At 41.3% G+C, this 21,004-nt stretch overlaps 1 protein-coding gene across 7 annotated transcripts; it reads right to left on the bottom strand.

Moving 5' to 3' along the window:
* Positions 1 to 1,138: 1,138 nt before the first annotated feature.
* On the bottom strand, positions 1,139 to 18,576 carry Trim34 (tripartite motif containing 34). Of its 7 annotated transcripts, none has more exons than XM_058578499.1 (10): positions 18,423 to 18,437; positions 17,545 to 17,612; positions 8,083 to 8,570; positions 7,430 to 7,525; positions 6,554 to 6,784; positions 4,277 to 4,299; positions 3,190 to 3,300; positions 2,749 to 2,849; positions 2,425 to 2,451; positions 1,139 to 2,176 (listed from the first exon to the last, which is right to left on the bottom strand). In XM_058578499.1, the coding sequence occupies exons 3-10, from the start codon at positions 8,530 to 8,532 to the stop codon at positions 1,617 to 1,619; spliced, it is 1,599 nt and encodes a 532-aa protein (XP_058434482.1). In that variant the 5' UTR covers positions 8,533 to 8,570; positions 17,545 to 17,612; positions 18,423 to 18,437; the 3' UTR covers positions 1,139 to 1,616. The 7 variants fall into 7 exon arrangements, 5 of the variants coding, with proteins under 5 accessions (XP_058434482.1, XP_058434483.1, XP_046297727.1 ...); XM_058578500.1 differs by lacking the exon at positions 18,423 to 18,437 and adding an exon at positions 18,350 to 18,365; XM_046441771.2 differs by lacking the exon at positions 17,545 to 17,612 and having other exon boundaries at positions 18,423 to 18,576.
* Positions 18,577 to 21,004: the final 2,428 nt, after the last annotated feature.

Genomic DNA, 21,004 nt, shown 5'->3' on the forward strand with positions numbered 1-21,004 from the left:
ATTACTACAATATCACAATGGGGTAAATCTCGGCAAATTTATTTCCAAAGAGAAACTGAGTCCAATTAATTTAGTTAACTTAGTTAAGGGAAAGTACCAACACCACTATGATAATGAAATTCTGACTGAATTCAAAGCTCAGGTCTTAAGGATCCACAGCATACACATCTGTCACCTGCAAGAGCACCCTGGCCTGAAGCAGTTCACCCTGATCTGCTCTTGCTTCATTAATGGCTACAGGGATTGAGCATTTCAACTTTTCTTGTACCTAAGGTTTTCCTATAATGCTGTAGGCTCCTTTGATCAGCATCTCCCCAGCTCTCCTTTCTACTCCACAGAAAGAAAACAAAAGATGCATAGAGTGGCAACTAACAATAGAACACTCAAGTCTTCTACCACAAGGAAAAGCCCTAAATACCAGATGGTTGTCCCACATTACAGTTATATCTAGACATGGCTAATTGTATTGCACAGACTATGGAAGATCACAGGTTTGTTTTGCAGTCTTTAAATGTATTTCTTTTAATAAAAATAATCCCAGCCTCAATAATAAAAAGTTTTATAAAACAAAACTAGAACTGAAGGTCTTAACAGCAGACTCTGGGTATTTGCAAAATGAAAATTCAGAAGAAACAATTATTACTATTCTGAAGAGTGCAAACTGGTGGGGAGATTAACAGACTAAATTTTCTGTAATCACAAATGCATGTATTTAGTTACTGTTATGTATAAGACACTTAATTAGGCATTTTATATTTATTGACATTTAGTTTCACATAATGATCTTAACTAAGGTACAGTTTGAAATCGCAATTTGTATTTGAGAAAAAAGAACCGTAACATTTATTTACCATTACACAGTTTATTACAGAGGAAACAGGATTTGAATTAAATCCTCTGAAGATGACTCTTCACTCTGGGTAAATCTATAGTGGATGTTTTTCTCTCAACTCCCCAATAAACCTTGGGTATCCTGGGCAAACTGACATTTGCTCAAAGACTCCTCAGTTTTTGATCATCCTGGTCACAGGAGTGATTTGTGTGGATTGTTCTAAATAACACAAATGGGTGGCCAAGAGGCTTTGCTACTCTCTTCAGATCAGTGGCAGGGAAATATGAAGAAATGAGAGGGCACGGATATTTTAAACAATGATCCATCTTTATTTTGGTGCCAGAGATTGAATCCAGGAGTATTTAATCACTAAGCCACATCCCCAACTCCCTGTTTTCGTTTTTTAAATTTTGAGACAGGATCTTGCTAAATTGCTGAGGCTGGCTTTGAATTTGTGATCCTCCTATCTCCTATCTCAGCCAGAGCTCCTGGGATTACAGGTGTGCCACCACGCTCAGCATAACAATTCTCCATCTTTACAAGGGATTCGATATCTATCTTTGAGAATATGAGGAAGAATAAATGGGTACAAAAGCATCTCTCCTAACTTAAACCAGATACACCATAGTGTATCTCATCTCAAGGATGAGTAGAAATTCTCAAGTAGAGAAGGGAGACCACAGGGATGAAAGACCACAGGATGAAAGGTGCAGATGTGTTCAGAAGCAGGAGAGGAGCCTCTAGACAAGGAATCCAAAAGTAGGAGATGAGGGAATAAGAAAATTCAGCAGTTTGGTAGGCACAGTGTCATGGGGGCTGGACATTTATAAAGATTGAAATATGCATAAGCAGGCTGAGAAAAATAACATTTAGAGAATTTGTAGATGAGTGACCCATGGTTTGTGACGTTGAGAAATGAGACTATGCCTGCTTCATAGTCGAGAAAAACCCCAACACGACGGGGAGGAATAGCCATAAAGAGGGCCAACACCTTAGGATCAGAGCTGGAAGAATCCTCAAAGACGATATATTCAAAGTTATTCTGTAAACCTATAACCCAGTAGCCGTACTTAGGTCTGTATGTGGAGGACACATTTGTATGATTCTCATCTTTTCTCTCAGCATACTTTGCAGAACGTTTTCTACAGTGTACTCCCAGGATCCAGCTGGTCTTTTTGGATACATCAACTTCCCAGTAATGTTTCCCTGAAGAGAAATGTTGGGAGCTTAAGATGCCACAATCGTAACGCTTAAGTGGCCAAATACACACGCTTGTCACTTGTCTCTCATCTTCTGAAAGTGCAAGATTCAAATTTAAGTTGCCTGGATTCAATGTTAAGTCCACTGCAAGGGAAAACGAAAAAAGATCAGTGACAGACATGGAACAGGTTTATCTGGTCTCACTGTGAAGAGGGCACATGGGAAATGCACTTGGAGCAAAGTTGGGTTGATGGATTGTGGGGGGGGGGGGTGTGGAATGCTAGAGAAATGTCTATGTGAGACCACATGAGGCTCAGATGATAAGATCTCATTAAACACAAGCTTCTGAGATGATCCAAATACAGTGATCTGAAGACCCTGCAACTTCTTACCCCAGTAGCATTGGGCATCTGTTAGCTCTGAAATGAGAAAAGATGCAATGATTTTGATTAGAAGCAAAGAAAACTAGAAGCACCAATATCTATCTCTTATCCAAAGTAGAGGCAAGGTCTGGCATATGGTGAAGCTGTGAACTGCAAATGAGAGGATGAGCCAGACGCCTGGCCATTCTCCTTCACTCCTGATCATATCCTCTATGTCACAGAAGACCCTTTCTCTGACCTCCCTCCTCTCTTCCATCCTCATTCTTAGACTAGACCTGCTACCCTTGATGCCACAAAAATTCCTTATCCATACTCTTCCCCTGCTCTGCTGACCTCTGAAGCTCTGCAGCATCCCCCTCAGATCTGGAGCACGGAATACAGTCTTCAGCTTCTTGGAGACAGTTTTTGGCTTCTTCAGAGTCCAGATCTCACTCCTAGGAATGACAGAATATCTTTACCCCCACATTTTTCATCTTGTGTCCCGCCAACACCACTGCCTTCTTATCCTTCCACATCATGGATACCTCTTCCCTAAAGAACCCAAGGGAAAAAGCTTCAAAAGTGGAGTCAGAAGAAATACACTGTGTGAAATATGCTCCCACGTACCCGCTGTGTGACCTTGGGAGGATCTGCACCTCTTGAAAGCAATAGTTCCCTGTTCTAAAAATGGAATACTTGATACTTCATGGAAATAATTCAAAATTAGATGAAATAATGCATAGAAAAAGTCTCTGCTACTTCTGAAAAAGTTACATGATATGGAAAAGTCCTTACACTTCAATGGGTCTCTCTGGGAGGGCCAGGTACGTGGATGCCTGAGCAATCAACAGTGAAGCTGCAGGTCCTGGTTGTGACATGGGTACTCTGTGTGTACCAGTCCAGAGCCTGAATCCCAGAATCCACATTAGAGATTTCAGATTCTATGGGGAAGTTACAAACACTTGGCAAAGAAGCTATGATTACCGAAGTGAATATGGTCAGAATTTCTTGTGTTTGTGTAGAATTTGATGCCACCAGGTGGGTTGGCAACCACAGACACAAGGACTAAGTTTTTTTCATATGAGTTTCTAAAGCAAATAAACAAAAAGAGATTAATTATTGGCAACATGGGTCAAAGCCACTAACTCCAAGGCTTGGTTCTGTCTTAAGAAATATAGTGAGAACTGTATAGAATGACCCGATTCCTTCTATTCCCATGTAAGAAAAGAAAATATAAGAAACTGTCCCTTCCAAGTGTGGTGGTGCATGCCCATAATCCCAGAGTCTTGGGGATCTCAAGTTTGAGGACAGCCTTGGCAATATAATGAGACCCTGTCTCAAAAGGGCTGGGGTAGAGCTCAGTGGTAAAGCACCGTTGAGTACCTGAGTACCTTGAGTACCTGAGTACCACCCTAGTACCAGAAGAAAAAGGAAGAGGAGGAGGAGTGGGGGAGGAGAAGAAGGAGGAAGAGGAGGAGGAGAAGAAAAAAAGATATTCCCTATGGTCTATTTTAGGACTTGACAAAGCCCTTTATGTGGTAAGACAGCACTTGAGAAATAAGGGACCCAGAACTGTGTGCAGGGACCAAGGGTAAGTGAAATGAGGGAAGTCTCAGGAGTCCTAGTGTGGAACTCCTTACCCCTAATAAACTTTCTGACCATAACTCTGAACTCCAACCACCAAATTCACCAACATAGAATCTGTTCAGTTCTCAGTAGATATGGAACACTCAGAGCCTCACCTATAGCCAACAAGTGAAGATAATACAGCATCCAAATTTCCCTGACATGGGACATTTTTTCATTCTGACTGAAATGTTTCTAATGGCTACAAACCTTCCTTTATAGTATAAAAGCACTATTCATTGTCACCCATATGTACCATTTCATGATTCCACTTGTGTCCTAGGAAGAAGAGAAAATATAGAAATCAGATCATTATTATCCAAAGTACATGTATGAAGACACGAATTGGTGTGAATATACTATGTATGCAACCAGAGATATGAAAAGTTGTGCTCTATATATGTAATAAGAATTGTAATGCATTCTGCTGTTATATATAAATAAAAAAGAGAAAGAAAAAAAGTATTAGGATTAAACTGGGGATAGTGGTTCAAGCCTGTAAACTGAATGATTTAGGAGGCTGAGGCAGGAGGATCTCAAGTTCGAGGACAGCCTCAGTAATTTGGCAAGGCCCTTAGCAACTTGGCCAGGCACTGTCTCAAACAGAAAATCAAAAGGGTTGGGGATAAAACATCCCTGAGTCCAATCCCCAGAACCAAAAGAAAAAGCTTTAGGCTTACAGCAGGATTAATGAAAGAAAGAATAGACAAATATGAAAGAAAATCAGACAAATCAAAACAGAGTTCTTTAAAAATATCAACAAAATGAACATGCCTTCAGCTAGACATATGAAGAAAAACAGAGAGGAGATGAATTGGTAAAATTAAGAATGAAAGATGAGGCATCACTATTGACCTTACACAAATTAAAAAGTGTAAGGGGTTTGGGGTGTAGCTCAGTGGTAGAGATCTTGCCTAGCATGTGTGAGGCCCTGGGTTTAATCCACAGCACCAGGGACAAAAAAAGAATTGTAGATTATAAACAGTTCTACACCAATAAATTAGATAACCTAGATGAAATGAACAAATCTTAGAAATACAGAAACTACCAATACTAATTGAAGAAGACAGAAAATATAGATAGATACAAAACATGTAAAGAAATTACATTGGAAGTCAAAGACTTTCTACCAAAAAATCACCAGATGATTTCATTGGTGAATTCTGCTGGAGACTTTAATATATATGTCAATATTTTGTGATAGTAAAAGCAAATGTGACTCCATTTTATTTTGTGACTCCATTCTGTAAAACAACCATGCCAAGTAGAAGGGTCATGACTGGGGCAAGATGTTCTTTTCCTTTTGCTATAGAAACCTTTAAGAACATGGAACTACCTAATGGGGCATTATTTCTGTAACTAGGGTAATGGGGTTCTGTTTCTGTAACTGGGGTGACTGGGCTAACTGTGATTGGTTAGGCTTCCTGCCGCTTGACTGCACTCTTCTGCTTCTGTAACCTGGCTTGCTTGCATTGGCTAGACCCCCGAACATCCCTTTTGAGGTTTTCAGGCTTATAAGGAGTGCCCTTGTAATTGTTCGGGGCTGATCAGGGGAACAGCTTTATGTTCTGGTCAGTCACCACCAGTGTACTTCAATAAAGTCTTGATTCGATTATATGTGAGTGGTCTGGAAGTCAGTTTATGAAACCCCAGGATGAAGCTTTAACTATAACAATTTCACGAATTCTTCCAAAAAACAGAAGAGGAGGAAACACTTCCCAACATAGTATCTGAGGCCAGCCCTACCCTGATACTAAAATCACACAAAGATATCACAAGTTAAAACAAAACAAAAAACAATCCCCCAGCCAATATTCCTTATGAAGATAGACATAAAATTTTTTTTGTTTGTTTGATTTTTTTTTTAATTTTTTATTGTTGGTTATTCAAAACATTACATAGTTCTTGATATATCATATTTCACCCTTTGATTCAAGTGGGTTATGAGCTCCCATTTTTACCCCATATACAGATTGCAGAATCACATCAGTTACACATCCATTTATTTACATATTGCCATACTAGTGTCTGTTGTGTTCTGCTGCCTTTCCTATCCTCTACTATACATAAAATTTTTCAAAAAATACTGAAAAAAATCAAATCTAGGAAAAAAATCATGACTACTCTAAGCATGATGGGATTTAATTCAGAAATGCAAGTATGGTCAGCCAAGAAAATGAATCAATGTAATACTTCACATTAATAGAATAAAGAATAAAAACTGCATAATGATCCCCAAGGAGGCAAAAAAAAATACTTGATAAAATTTCACATGCTTTCAAGATAAAAGCAAAAGAGGAAGGGTCAACAAATTAAGAGCAAAAAGGAGCTGCTTTTTCCTGATCAAGGGCATCTACAAAACCCTAGCGCTAGCACATACTAAATCGTCAAAACCTGAATGCCTTTCCCCCAAGATCAGGAAAAAGGTGAGAATGAATGCCTTCATCACTCCTATTCAACATAGACTATTATTAGCTATAAAAATAAAGCAACAGGTTTGTTTCCAGAACCTCAGATGAGGTGATTCCTCTACCTGCAGTAGCTCCAGTGTTGACCATTGACTCCGACGCTCTAGATCTGAGAGGAGCTCTTTCACCAACTGCTTCTGATAGACCAGCTCATCCTCTGCTTCTGCCAAGCTATCCAGTGTCGTCTTCTCCTCCCGATCCAATCTTTGTAGCTCTCGCTCTTCCTCGCTGTCCAGGATTCTTCTAAGATGATTAAATTCCATTTGTATCCTTTTTCTCTCAGTCTCTACCTGACACTGCAAAGATAGGCAGAGAGAGAGAGAGAGAGAGAGAGAGAGAGAGAGAGAGAGAGAGAGAGAGAGAGAGAGATGCAATGAGTCTGTTGAGGGTCTACGGTGTAATATATTAGGAGCCAGGAGGAAAACATTTTTCAGGAACTTCGAGCCAGGAGTATAGAAGCAGGAGAGCAATTCTGGGGGAATTGGTTTTTATTTCTCCCTACTATTTTCCTTTCAGTACCTACTAAAGCAATGACCTCAGACAATATTTTCTAGGCCCACACTCATTGGGGCTTGACTTGTAAACTGTTACCCCAGATACTCATGACTACCCATTATCATGCTCCTCATTTTTGAACCTTGAAGAAATCTTTGGTCTTTTGCCCAGTGCCCTCCTACAAAGTGTAGGAGCTTCAGAGGAAAAGAAAAAGGGAAGACAGTATTCTCTAGGCTTCTGCAGTCCATCACAGTGCTCAATTTCAAATATTTTGTGTACCATGACATATCCGCTCTCCAGCCCTCCCCCACAACAAGAAACTAATCAAATGGCTGCTGGATTTATTCTGAGTCGGGGGACAAAGATGAAGGTGCTCCTTGGATTAGAACCAAAGGTCCTGCCCAAGTTTCCTGTGTAAGAATCTCTCAGGGAGAGTTTTTTCCTGCCTTCCAAGAAGTGATCTCTTCTTGGATATCAGCTTCCAACTTCTCAGCTTCTTCTTGTTCCTTCCTCAGCCTCTTGAGAACTGCTTGGAGCTTGTCCTGTGGGAAAGGAATCACACCAGAATCAAGCGTGGAGGTTTCTCCACCCTTGGACAGAGGATGAACCTGGATAAAACCAGGTTGACCTCAGAAGACAATAGAGTTTACAAAAGCTGTGAGATTGATGATTAAAATCTATGACATGGGAGGAAATTGGAAGTGAATGTATTCATTATTCCTGGGGGACGAAAATGATGATCTCACCAACAGCAGCCTGCTTCTCTTTTCTTAGGGTGAGTACAGACTCTACAGCACATTCAACCACATTCAACCCACAATGTTCCCCCCATGATCATCCTGCTGAAAGGAGCAGTTACAGCTAAATTTGAGAAAGAATTCTCTACTTACAATGAAAGAAGACTCACCACCACCACCACCACTACCAAATCTACTCTGGCTAAGACCCTAGGATCACCCCTTATGTAAATGAAGGGAATATACAGACTCCAGGTATTAGAAACTGAATGTAGGGTCAACATGAGTAAAGAAAAATGGAAAAGTGAGATTTCTTACTCAGGACCACCTTCTGCCCTTTCTCTCTCCATCAAGGGACCTACCTGACATTCCTTGGTCACTTCATCCATGAGTAATGTTCGGTGCCCACGGTGCTCTCGAGAAAGCTCACAAAGCCAGCAAATTACCTTCCTATCCTCCACACAGAAGAGTAGGAGTTTCTCTCCATGGCGTGCACATAAGTCTGCATTTTGCACAGTGCTAGGGCTCAACTTGACTTCCCTGAGTCCTTCTGCTACGTCAGCTGGAGGCTGATTAGCTTTGGTATTTCCAAATAAGTTCCTGATACTACATATGAAACACCTGTTTTCCCCTCCTGGGCTGGTCACAGATTTCTTGTTCCTAGAGATGCATGTTTGGCAATAGCTGTGACCACAGCCTAGAGTCAGTAGCTCTGTTAAATGCTTTAGGCAGATGGGACATTTTGCCTTTTCTTGTGTGTTCACCAGGGTTTTTGAAGCCATCGCATTTCTTCCCTGGCTTCCTCCGGTCATAACTCCTGATGCTTTTCTTGTGTAATCCTTCTGGATGACTAGGCAAATTAAAAAAGGATGGTGTTAGAATGGCAAGAATAAGGATTCTAACTGTGTGCACATTAAAGACTGATCAAGACCACACTCTGGAGGAACCAAAAGAAGGAGAGGGAGAAATCAGAAATGAAATTCAATGGCCCAGTTGAGCCACTGATTCCCCAGGGTTTTTGTTCTTGCTCTTTGCTGATCTTCCTATTGATATTTGCATGGCTTTTATACTTCCTTCAACTCTCTCCTTACATGGTTCCTCATTAGACAGGACTGCTCTAACTCATCTATTGAACAACAAATGCATCACTGAATGAATGCACATTAGCCATCACAAAATCTTATATGTGTGAATGCTTGGCACCCAGTGCAGCAATATTCAGAGTTGGCACTTTAAGGAAATGATTGGATCATGAAAGCTTTGATCTCAATACTGGATTAATCCACTGATAGCTGAATGAACCACTGGAAGGTGGTGGAAACTATATGCAGGTAGGGCTTGGTTGGGGAAGTATGTCCTTGGGACTTAACTTGTCCCTAGATTTTCCCTCATAATCTTTGTCATCTTTCTGGATACCATGAGCTGAGTAGTTTTCCTCTGCAATGCCCTTCCACCTGCCTCACCTGGGGCCCAAAGCAATGGAGCTGGCCAACCGTGGACTGAAACCTCTGAAATCATAAGTGAAAACAAGCCTTTTCTCCTTTATCTTGTTATGCCTGGTATTTTGGTCATAGCAACCAAACATGACTAATATAATACCCAGTTCTAAGTTAGAGTAGAAGTGGAGGAATCCAGACCAGTTGTCGTGTTGAGTCTTGTGTTTGTAGGCGATGGGATTTTTATCTTGGTCTAAAAATATGTCAGGGATGTTGACAGGAACCTAAAGATGTATATTTGTAGGTTTGGGGAGATGGTATAAATAAATCATATTCATCTCTGATACCTAAGAAAATAAATTCCAGTGGGATAACTGTTGGTCAGAAGAGAGATGTCTCAATATCATAAAGGGAGACCATAGCATGGAGAGATATTTTAATCCATATTTATATATTTGATGTGAGTTATTTATATATTCATTCACCAAAACAAATTATCACTGAAGATAAATTGCCTTCAATGATTAAAATCTAGAAAATGGATTAAAATCAAAAGTCCAAGATTGAACATAAACAGATAACACTGGCCATAATAAACTTAGTGGTCAACTAAACAAGACAGAAGCTAGTTAAATAATCTTTTTGTTTTTAACACTTATTTTTTAGTTGTAACTGGACATAATATCTTTATTTTATTTATTTATTTTTATGTGGTGCTGAGGATCGAACCTAGGGCCTTGCACATGCTAGGTTAGCACTCTACCGCTGAGCTACCATCCCAGCCCCTTAAATAATCTTTAACAAAGGTGTAAAAGTATAAGCACTACTATACAGAGGTATATGCTTTGAGGAAATCCAATAATGTGCCAAAGGGAATATCCAAGATATTCTCCTTAAATGGTTAAAAGGTGAATTGAAAGCTGAATGATGAGAAGGGAATATGGAATGAGGAAGAGGAGAAATATTTTTAGGTAAATGGAATCACATTGGTAAATGCCCTGTGGAAAGAAGACAGCATCTCAAATTTCAAGTTGCAATTTTGGCTGGTGGGCAAAAAGTGGTAATTTGCTTTGCTGAATGAATATATAAATAACTCACATCTAACAAGGTAATAAGCTAGGCCTTTAGCAATCCTGCAGGACCCGGCTATCTGACACTTCCCAAGTGAAGTGAAAGTGATGGTCTATTTCCAAAAGCAACACCCTCTTTCCATCATTGGATGGGAGGAAGGAGGACAAGTTGATGGAGGAAACAGAAGCAGAAAAAAAAAAAAACTGAAGAAATATGATGAGGTAAAAGAAAGAAGATTGGGAATTAAATTGGACATGTGAGGGAAGAAAAGGATTATCACTAGGCATAAGGTCTTACTTCCAATACAAAGGACACTGGGATTACCTGCTCCTAGTATTTTCTTTTTTAAATTATGTTTTTTTGGCAAGCACAGACCTTGTTTTCACAAAAGAGTTGTGATATATATATATATGGACCCTTTAGGTCCTTAGAAACTGTGTTCTGACTCTAATAAGGTACTCAGTATGTTGGAATGAGGTTATGTAAGCTACATTAGTTTACATATACTTGTAAACTTTCCAACACATATAGTTGTTCTCTTTAAAAATGAGCTTTCGTGGGACTTGGTGGCGCATACCTGTAATCCCAGCAGCTCAGGAAGTTGAGGCAGGAGGATCGAGAATTCAAAGCTAGCCTTCCGCAACTTAGCAAGACACTTAGCAATTCAGTGAGACCTTGTTTCTAAACAAAATATAAAAAAGGGCTGGGGATGTGGCTCAGTGGTTGAGCACCCCTGGGTTCAATCCTCAATACCAAAAAAGAAAAAAAGATCTTTCAACAGAGGGATGGAATCCTTTTCATCATTGTGAGGATCCTCTCTGTGCTGGATGCTGTATGTCCCTGCCTGTATCCCCTTGTTAAGCAAATGAACTTGGATGTATGTGATGTTAACATGTGTGAGTTTCCTCTTCCACAACTTTCCACCAAGATGTTCTGCCTCATCTGGGACCCAGAGCAATGAAGTTGGCAGTCTATGGAATAAGACTTCTGAAACCATGAATGCTAAATAAACTTTTCCTACTCTAAAATTGTTCTTGTCAGGTTTTTTGGTTAAATCAATGAAAAACCAGACTAAAACAGTCCCCCACAAAGATATGTTCAGCTATGTGAATGTGACTTTATTTGGAAATAAGATTTTTGTAGATGTACTCAAGTTGAGGTCTTACAAGATAGGATGGGTCCTAAATCCAATGGCTTGCATCCTTGTAGAGAAGGGGACACACAGTCACATAAGGAAGCAGAGGCAGGATTTGGAGTGATAAAGCTGCAAGCCAAAGAATGCTTAGATTGCTAGAAACTACTGGAGGTTAGAGGAGGTATAAAACAGATTCTCATTTATAGCCTCCTGAAGGAACCAAGTCTACTATGAACTTGATTTTTAACTACTGGCCTCCTGAACTTTTGAGAGAATGAATTCCTGTTGTTTAAGGTAATCTAAAATATGGTAATTTTTACAATATACCTAGGAAACTAATACAGTTAAAAAGGTTTGAGCTGGGTGCCATCTATAATCCCAGTGACTCAAGTAGCTGAGGTAGGAGGGTCGCCAATTTGAGGCCAGCCTGGGCAAATTGGTCTGTCTGAAGATGTAGTTCAGTGATGGAACACCCTTGGGTTTAAAACCCAGTACTACCAAAAAAAGAAAAAAAGAAAAGAAAAGAAAAATAAAAAGTTTCATAGTGTAAGACCTGCAATATGTGATAACCAATAAATACCATCTCCCAGCTCTTCAAAAGAATCATGGAGCATGATGAAAGATGTACAGAGATATTTCAGGCATAGGGATCAACTTGCTCCCTCAACCTCATCCATAAAATGAACCTAATAAGATTAAAATTGGGCTGGTGGGTTTAATCTAGACAATAGTCCAATACTAAAAGTCATCTAAAGGACAAATGCTGTTAGGTCCTGGCTACAGTGACTACCTATAGGTCATACCAGGCTCTCATGACTAGCAAGATTTACATGATATATACTCACTTGTTATGACTAAAGCTATGATCATATATGTGGAATTCTCTGTTATCTTTGCTTCCTCTTAGTATCTTACGGAAACTGAGAAACCCCAAGGACCTACAGAGGAGGAAGTAGTGGAAAATGCCTTCTGCCATGGAGCTGTGACCACATCTCCACAGCTGGGCGACAAGTTGCTGACAAAGCAGCTGCCACCTTTACGGCCAAAGAATGAGGAAGGTACAGAGGAGTCAGATTCCCGAATGTGGGCAATGATTTCACTGCTGCCCAGGAGAAACCCAAGCCCAGCAGCATGCAGGGAAGTAGAGAAGAAAACATGAGTGGCATCTTTCTGATAGAATTCCCAGGTCACCAGGCTACTGTGAAGTAGGAACTCCTGAAACAGAGATCTCTGAAATAAAAAGGTTTATTGAGCCTTTACAGATGCTGGTCAACAAGAATCAGTCCCAGGACAAGTTCCCTCGGCTAGGTGGCAGTTGGAAAAATGTCTGCCAGATCTAAGCCAGAGAATTTTATAATGAAAACAGAAGGAAGGAAGGCAGAGAGGGGTTATTTACACTGAATCTACATGGGTTATTAAAAAGAAGGGCAGGCTTACACCACCTTTTGGGATAGATGGGCAGTATGGAACCTTGAAGGGTTGAGAGGATTTAAGGTTTTAATTGTCATGAATGTAAAATGGTGCTTTGGTGTTTGTGGCCTGTAGCTTGTAACTAATTAACCTCCTTGCCACCTTCTCTCTCTTCCCACCTCCACTCCACTTTGTAATTAAATTTAGGGCACCTCAGAAGTCTTTCCTTATCACTACATGGGTGTCAAGTGATTGCACCCAACACTTGAGTCTTTCCCTACCATCTGCACTAGTGTAAATGCAAACTATGTCTCTCTGCAGGTTAAGTAGTAAAATTGGAGTGTGTTTTAAGAAGTGAACTTTAGGGAAGACTGTCCTTTGAAGTTTTTAGACAGTCAATGAATTCCCAAGTCACTTTTTACTATGGTACCATTTTCAATTAGGATAAGTTGAGAGTGTTTCCTTCAAGTTATCTTCAACCACGTCCACTGCCACCACACTGTTACAAGCCACCTGTTTATTCTGCCTGCCTGGGTTCCAGAAAATTGTCTACTGCTGGTGTTCCTAATACTTTCATTGTCTTTCTTACTGGGCTCTCTTCACTGTTTTCTTAGGATACTGACTGCAGGAAGCCTCTTAAAAGCAGATGACAATCAAGTCACTCCTCTGCTCAAACCCAGCTTTAATGATGGTCCAGTTAGGGATAGATCATACCTCTCCTTTCCCAGCAGCATCCCTCTGAGCCCACCTGCTATTCTCACTGCAAACTCTTGCCCAACCAACCCTGTCCTACTTTCAATGTCTGAGAAAATCCTAGCCTGTATTAAAAGAGTTTAAATTCCTCACATTCTTCAGATTCTATTCAAAGTTCTCCTTACAAGGAGGGATAGATGAAAAATTACTTAAATTTGAAAGGCCTTTTTCAGGTCTCTTTTGAACCCATAACAGCACAATTCACAGTAGCCAAGCTGCAGAACAAATCTATGTGCCCTTCAACAGATGAATGAATGTATCTATACATATAGATACATACATAGCACATGTTTATGTATATCATGCTAAGGGAAACAAGCCAGTCTCCAAAAAAATCAAAAGTCAAATGGTTTATCTGATATTGTAACAGTGGTCCCTTCACCTTCTGAATGTAGCCGTCATTGCTCTAAGGCTGTTTTTGTTGTTGTTTTTGTTTTGATGTTTTTTTCTCTCTGCTCTTCTCTCCCCCTCCCTAACAAGATTAGGGAGAAAGTGTTCTTTTCTTCCCCTAGTTAACTGCCCTTGAACACACCCACTATAGGAAGGAGATGACTGCTGAGGATCTGAGAAGTGAATATCTCCCAAATTAACAAGTGAATCCTAACAGGCCACCAGGGTACCCTGGGACCCTCTAGCAGAGCACACCTGGAACATAACCCTTGAAGGATTCCTTTAAAACCCCACAGCCCCTCCTGAGCAATAGAGTCACAGCCTTTGGGATAGAAGTCCCCTGTGTTTCTCCTTTGCTAGCAAAGCAATAAAACTTCTTTTTCCTTTTTCTCAAAACCATGTCCTCATTATTAAATTGGCATTGATAGGCTTTGGGCACAGGGACTGAGCTTTCAGTTACAATATGTGGAAGTTAATCCAACCTAGTGGGAGATAAGATCAATGGAGTAGACAAAGTGGACTGAAGAAGAGGGAGGAGGTATGGGATAAGGAAAGAACAGTGGAGTGAATCTAATCTAATTTTCCTATGTTCATATATGAGTATCCCACAGTGAATCTCACTATCATGTACATTTTGAAGACGCTAATTAAAAAAAAAAAACAAAACTAAGTAAATAGCAGAAAGATCAGTAGAGTATAGGGAAGGGAACAGGCAGAGGGAAGAAGGGAACAGGCAAAGGGAGAAATAGAGGGAAAGGAGAAGTACTGAGGACTGAATCACAACAAATTATAATCCATGCTTTTGTAAATTTGTCAAAATGAATCCTAATGTTATGTAAAACTAAAAAGAACCAATAAAGAAAAAAAAATAAAACAACCCTGTAATATCGGTAATTTTGTATCTTCTATCTTCTTATGTGTGTATACACACACACACACACATATATGTATATACGTATATATATATGTATATATGAATAATATATTTTGTATATTCTTATATATCTTCTTGTATATTCTATTAATTACTTATTGTTTGTTTTCATTCCCTAACTAGGATGTAAGCTCCTATATGTATTTCATATTTATTAAAAGTTGAATGAATGGGGCTGGGGATGTGGCTCAAGCGGTAGCACGATCGCCTGGCATGCATGCGGCCCGGGTTCGATCCTCAGCACCACATACAAACAAGGATATTGTGTCCACCGAAAACTAAAAAATAAATATTAAAATTCTCTCTCTCTCTCTCTCTCTCTCTCTAAAAAAAAAAAAAGTTGAATGGATGGTCACTGAAGCTTTTCACATCAGCAACCTGCTTTAGTTCCTTCAAATTGAGCTTTTTATAACTAAGTCAGTCCATTTTGGCCTGTATCTTGCTAGATCAGCATCTGGGCAGAAGCAAACCCTCCCCAGGAGTCAGGCAGACTCATAGCAAGGCAGGTACAGTCAACTCTGAGAAATGGGAGTGAGGGACAGCATGGTGGGTATCAGAATGCACCTAACACCCATCAAGGCCAATTGCTCACAAGTGAGCCTCAAATGGGAAATACTCAGGGTCAACAGACAGCAAGTTGATTAGCAAGACCATTGCAACTTTAGGTTCTCCCTGAAAATAACCTACTCTTGATAATTAGCTCTGAGCAAAGAAAATAGTAATAAATGGAGGTAACAATCAATGCAAAGGTGCGGGGTAGGATTAAAAAAAAAAAAAGAGGACATAAAGGAAATGAAAGTTTAATACAGAAGTTCCACATAGCTTTCCAGGCTGTCACTCTCTAAACCACCTTTTGTCTCACAAGCTTGTCACTCCCAAATTCCTAGGAAATCTCTACATCTTAAAGTTTTTTTTTCTTTTTTTTTATTGGTTGTTCAAAACATTACAAAGCTCTTGACATATCATATTTCATACATTAGATTCAAGTTGGTTATGAACTCCCAATTTTACCCCTAATACAGATTGTAGCATCACATCGGTTACACATCCACATTTTTACATAATGCCCTATTAGTAACTGTTGTATTCTGCTACCTTTCCTATCCTCTACTATCTCCCCTCCCCTCCCCTCCCACCTTCTCTCTCTACCCCATCTACTGTAATTCATTTCTCTCCTTGTTTATTTTCCCATTCCCCTCACAACCTCTTATATGTAATTTTGTATAACCATGCGGGTCTCCCTCCATTACCATGCAATTTCCTTTTTCTCTCCCTTTCCCTCCCACCTCATGTATCTGTTTAATGTTAATCTTTTCTTCCTGCTCTTCCTCCCTGCTCTGTTCTTAGTTGCTCTCATTATATCAAAGAAGACATTTGGTATTTGTTTTTTAGGGATTGGCTAGCTTCACTAAGCCTAATCTGCTCTAGTGCCATCCATTTCCCTGCAAATTCCATGATTTTGTCATTTTTTAGCGCTGCGTAATACTCCATGGTGTATAAATGCCACATTTTTTTAATCCATTCATCTATTGAAGGGCATCTGGGTTGGTTCCACAGTCTAGCAATTGTGAATTGTGCTGCTATGAACATCGATGTAGCAGTATCCCTGTAGTGCGCTCTTTTAAGGTCCTCAGGGAATAGTCCGAGAAGGGCAATAGCTGGGTCAAATGGTGGTTCCATTCCCAGCTTTCCCAGGAATCTCCACACTGCTTTCCAAATTGGCCGCACCAGTTTGCAGTCCCACCAGCAATGTACAAGAGTACCCTTTTCCCCACATCCTCTCCAGCACTTGTTGTTGTTTGACTTCATAATGGCTGCCAATCTTACTGGAGTGAGGTGGTATCTTAGGGTGGTTTTGATTTGCATTTCTCTGACTGCTAGAGATGGTGAGCATTTTTTCATGTACTTGTTGATTGATTGTATGTCCTCCTCTGAGAAGTGTCTATTCAGGTCTTTGGCCCATTTGTTGATTGGGTTATTTGTTTTCTTATTGTTTAATTTTTTGAGTTCTTTGTATACTCTGGATATTAGGGCTCTATCTGAAGTGTGAGGAGTAAAAATTTGTTCCCATGATCTACATCTTAAAGTTAAACCTAAGTCCATTTACTTGTGATGACTATCTTGAGCGCTGTTAATTACTTCCTCCACCAATAAATGGATTAGGTAAAGAGAGAGGGTATTTTGAGAAACCTGTAATTTTTTAGGGGGACTTTCCTGCACTATCATTGATCAGATAATAAAGACTAGTTCAATATGAGGATCCTAAGACTGACCAGACTGCTATAATCTCCTTGAGATCACCCTACTGATATCATTCCTACATACCTTCCCTTTTCCACTTCTCACAAAGTTTCCTTTAAAAAGTGCTGGGAGTCCCAAAAACCATCTCTCACTGTAGAAGTGACCCACATTTCCCCTTGAATACCTACCCCTTCCTAGCCTAAATAAATATCTGTGCCTCTACTGACACCTGCTGAAATTCTTTTCTATCAATTATACCAAAGACCCCACTGGTCCTGAGCAGTTTCCTTCTCTCTCTGAGAACCCCTTGGGACTCTCTTCTGATTATAACTCTTTTCCCAGAATAGGTGTGCACATGAGAAAGAATGATGAACAATTTCCAAGGCAGGGGAGGATAGAGGATTACATGCACTTCTGAAGTAAGAGTAAGCAAGTCAGGTGAAGAGGCACACACCTGCAGACCCAGCTACTGAGGCAGGAGGGTCCCAAGTTGAAGGCCAGCCTGGGCAACCTTGCAAGACCCTGTCTCAAGAGGAAAAATAGAAAGGGCTAGGAATGCAGCTCAGGGGCGGAGCACTTGCCAGAAGCCCTGGGTTCTTTCCCCAGCACTGAAACAAAACATCAAAGTAATCAAGTGTATACAGAGAAAAACAAGCGACTGGAGCTCCAGGACACAAACTAAAAGGGGACAAAGAAGCAGACAGCAGTCAGGTCATCTAACCAGCTGTCCTGGGGTAGGCCAAGGGCTAGGGACAGGACAGGAAGCCAAAGCCTCTCCGTGGTTGCCAGGAGGCAGGTGAAAAGCGACATTCCATCTGCCATGGGCTGTGTTCTATCTGCTGCTAACAAGTTCACCTCAGGAGCTTGGGCTTTCACAAATCCAGGGTCCCTGAAATACAGGGACCCCTCTCCTCTGAGGAGGTAGAGTGGAACACAAATGAAGAAGCCTTCTGTTTCTCTCTTTGAAAAACAGAGGCCAAGGAGATTCCATTTTCCCTCATGAGGTAGAAAAATCAAACCTACAGAACAGGAAGGCTGTTTAACAGGGATGGACTTGGCCTGGAGAAACAAGCACTCCTCTAGGAAATAAACAAGACCTCGGCCTCCTCATCACTCTCTTTCAAGGCAGTTAAGACTGTCTGCACTCCCTTCAGAGCAGACCAGTCTCTGAGCAGGAATTAAACTCCCCCGACTGACTTCACTTGTTACTTTCCTCCCAGGGTCTCCCACCCTCTGCCCCCTCAAGCCTCCCCACACACCTTCAGGCCCCAGCAGGGAAATCTCAACTCCTGGTTAAAGTGGTGGAGAAAAGCCAGGGCAGGATTCACTCACCACAAGCTGCTCAGCTGCAAGTAGTCCCTCCCTCCCAAAAGCTGGCTGAGAAACGAAAGTGAAATTCTTGGGGCATACAGGAAGAGGAACAGGGAAGAAGTTTCTGGGCCAAAGAACCTGTGGATCTTCAGGCCACTGGGGAGAGGGTGATGGATTAACAGTGTTTCTCCACGGGAGAAAGAGAAATGTTCACTGCAGGGAAATTCTCAAACTCCAAAGAGATTTCTGGTTGTCATAACAGAGGCTGCTACTGGTGAAGCCAGAATTAGACAGGCAGTCAGCCTAGGTAGGTCAGGCTGGATCAAGGAGGCCAATTTTGAGTGAGTCCTGGAAGTTGGAGACAGTCCCTGAGGGATTGAAATGTTAATTCCTTCAGAGCCCTTCTTTCACCCTAATCAAAAACCTAACCCCGCCTTAATCTGTTGCTAAGGTAACCTGTCCCAGCAATTGCCCCTCCCTACAGGAAGCTATAAGCTGTTAATTAGTGAGTCCTGAGTTGCTCCATCCAGCCCTTCCCCCTTCAACCCACCCGTTTCCCACCTTTTGGCCATCCCACCAAGCATTCCTGGGCCTAGTCTGGTAAACTGAAAATAAAGAGATGAAGGGAAGAGGGCAGGAGAACAAAGGATACCTAGAACATATAAAAAGGGCAGAACACCTTGTTTCTGGGGATACCAAGATACCAGCTGCGGCCCCCTCCTCCCTCCCAGGAGAAATCTATGTTACCCCTTTTTAAATAAAACCCAGCTTTGTATGCTTGCCTTGACGTGGGCGTGCTTCTCTAAGGTTCAAAGTTCAACGTGTGAGGAAGCAGAACTCACCAAGGGCAGTATCCCTTACCCTGAGGGTAAGGCAAATCTCCTGGTTGTAAGGTAGCGCTTTCTGAGAGACTACTGGAAGAATTGATTCTAAAAATGCCTCCCTTTAGCAGCTTAAAGAGAACAGCACATTTTAAACATCAGAGTGGTAAAACAGACTAGTGAAAGTTACCTATGCACCTTAGGGAACCTGGGCAGCTTTTACTAATTATCCCATGCCTTTCTCTCAGTCCTACAACCTGAATTGCTAACAATTCTGACCCACGGAGGAAGGAGAGCATCCAGGAAGGAATGGATGCAAGGTTGGGAGTGTTGTGTAGCCCACACAGAGGCAAATGTGATTGGGGCTTTCCCTCAGTGCCATTCATCTACCGATCACCCTAGATACCCCTTAGGGCTGTCAGGAGGGGACTCAAAGAGAAAGGAACCTTAGGAATACATCTGAGTGTAGCCCAGACCGGAATTCCGCAGTTGTTCCAAACTCCTTCCTCCACCTCCACGCATCCGAGGCAGATTGGGATTAGGGACAGTGTATACCCACACCAATTGCTCTCTGGGCCCAGACAGAAAAGTTGGAAGCGGCTTTGGTAAAACCCAACATGCCTGCTCTGTATTGAAAAGGTGATTGAGAGCTGCCTAGACCAGGAAACCTCTCACCCAAGTCTTGAAGTCTTGAAGCGGCTGCACTAATTGTGTTTAAGTAGCCATCGAGTGCCCACCTTACCCTCCAGAAAGAAAGATGCACCTCAGACAGACATGGGGTGCGTGGAGAGGCGCTTACTTTGGTGTAGAATCTTGGTTGGGAACCTCCAATATGTTACCTCTGTTGACCGGTGACGAGTCCTTGCTTCCCCAATGTTGAAGAATAACACCAGAGAAGCACGCCGAGGCAAGGTCAGAGTGGAAAACAGAAGTTTATTAAAGGACAGCAGAAAAGACTTCTCCCGGAGGAAGAAGGGGACCCAAGAGGTGGAATCCATTGAAGGTCGAATGTGTTCCCCTTTTTATAGTTCTTTCAGTGATGGAATGTAGGTGGGAAGGCCCGAAGGGTGGGGCATAGGTGGGCCTAAGAAGTAATCTGGGCAGGAAGGACTTTTGAGTCGGCATCTTCAAGTTTGCTGGAAGCTGTTTCATTAACACTTCTTTGGGATAGGCTCTGGGCCTTGGGGACATTAACATTCCTTGAGTTGTCCTGCGTTTCCTGGACTTCATTAATATCCCAAGAGTTATTCAGCTTTTCCCAGAATTCATTCTCAACATGGCCTTCATTTTGAATCTTACTCGATATTAGACCCGATTTACCTAACTACACTGACTACCTAATTTTAAATCTGGCTTCAACATGTGCCTGGATAACCTTGACTATGAAAGAAAATTAAGTTTTCTACGTGATCCTTATGTGAATCAGGCTGAGAGTTACTGGCCTCTCATACTGACACTGGTCTTTTGGGCCCTAGACAAAGAGGAGTGCTTTGAAAATGAGGTAAGCTTGAAACTTCTGATGGGGAGGAATCCTGAACTGGAAAAGTCACCCCTCTTCTTGTATACAGGATTATGCAAGCACATTGTGATTTCATGAAGAGAATTTAAGTTGATGGATTCATTTTCTATGTTTTATTTGAGAAAATCCTTGCTTACTTCCTCCTGAAGATCTTGATGCAGAATGAACAGTGCTACCTTTGGAAACTGCTTGACGAGGTATAGTTGTCCTTTTGGCCTCTTTCATAATCTTACTCATGCTTTAGGACCCAAAGAAAGTCCCAG

Source organism: Marmota monax, unplaced genomic scaffold, assembly GCF_021218885.2.
Source record: "Marmota monax isolate L192 unplaced genomic scaffold, Marmota_monax_Labrador192_F-V1.1 WCK01_AAM20220418_F8-fsc00068, whole genome shotgun sequence".
NCBI lineage: Eukaryota > Metazoa > Chordata > Mammalia > Rodentia > Sciuridae > Marmota > Marmota monax.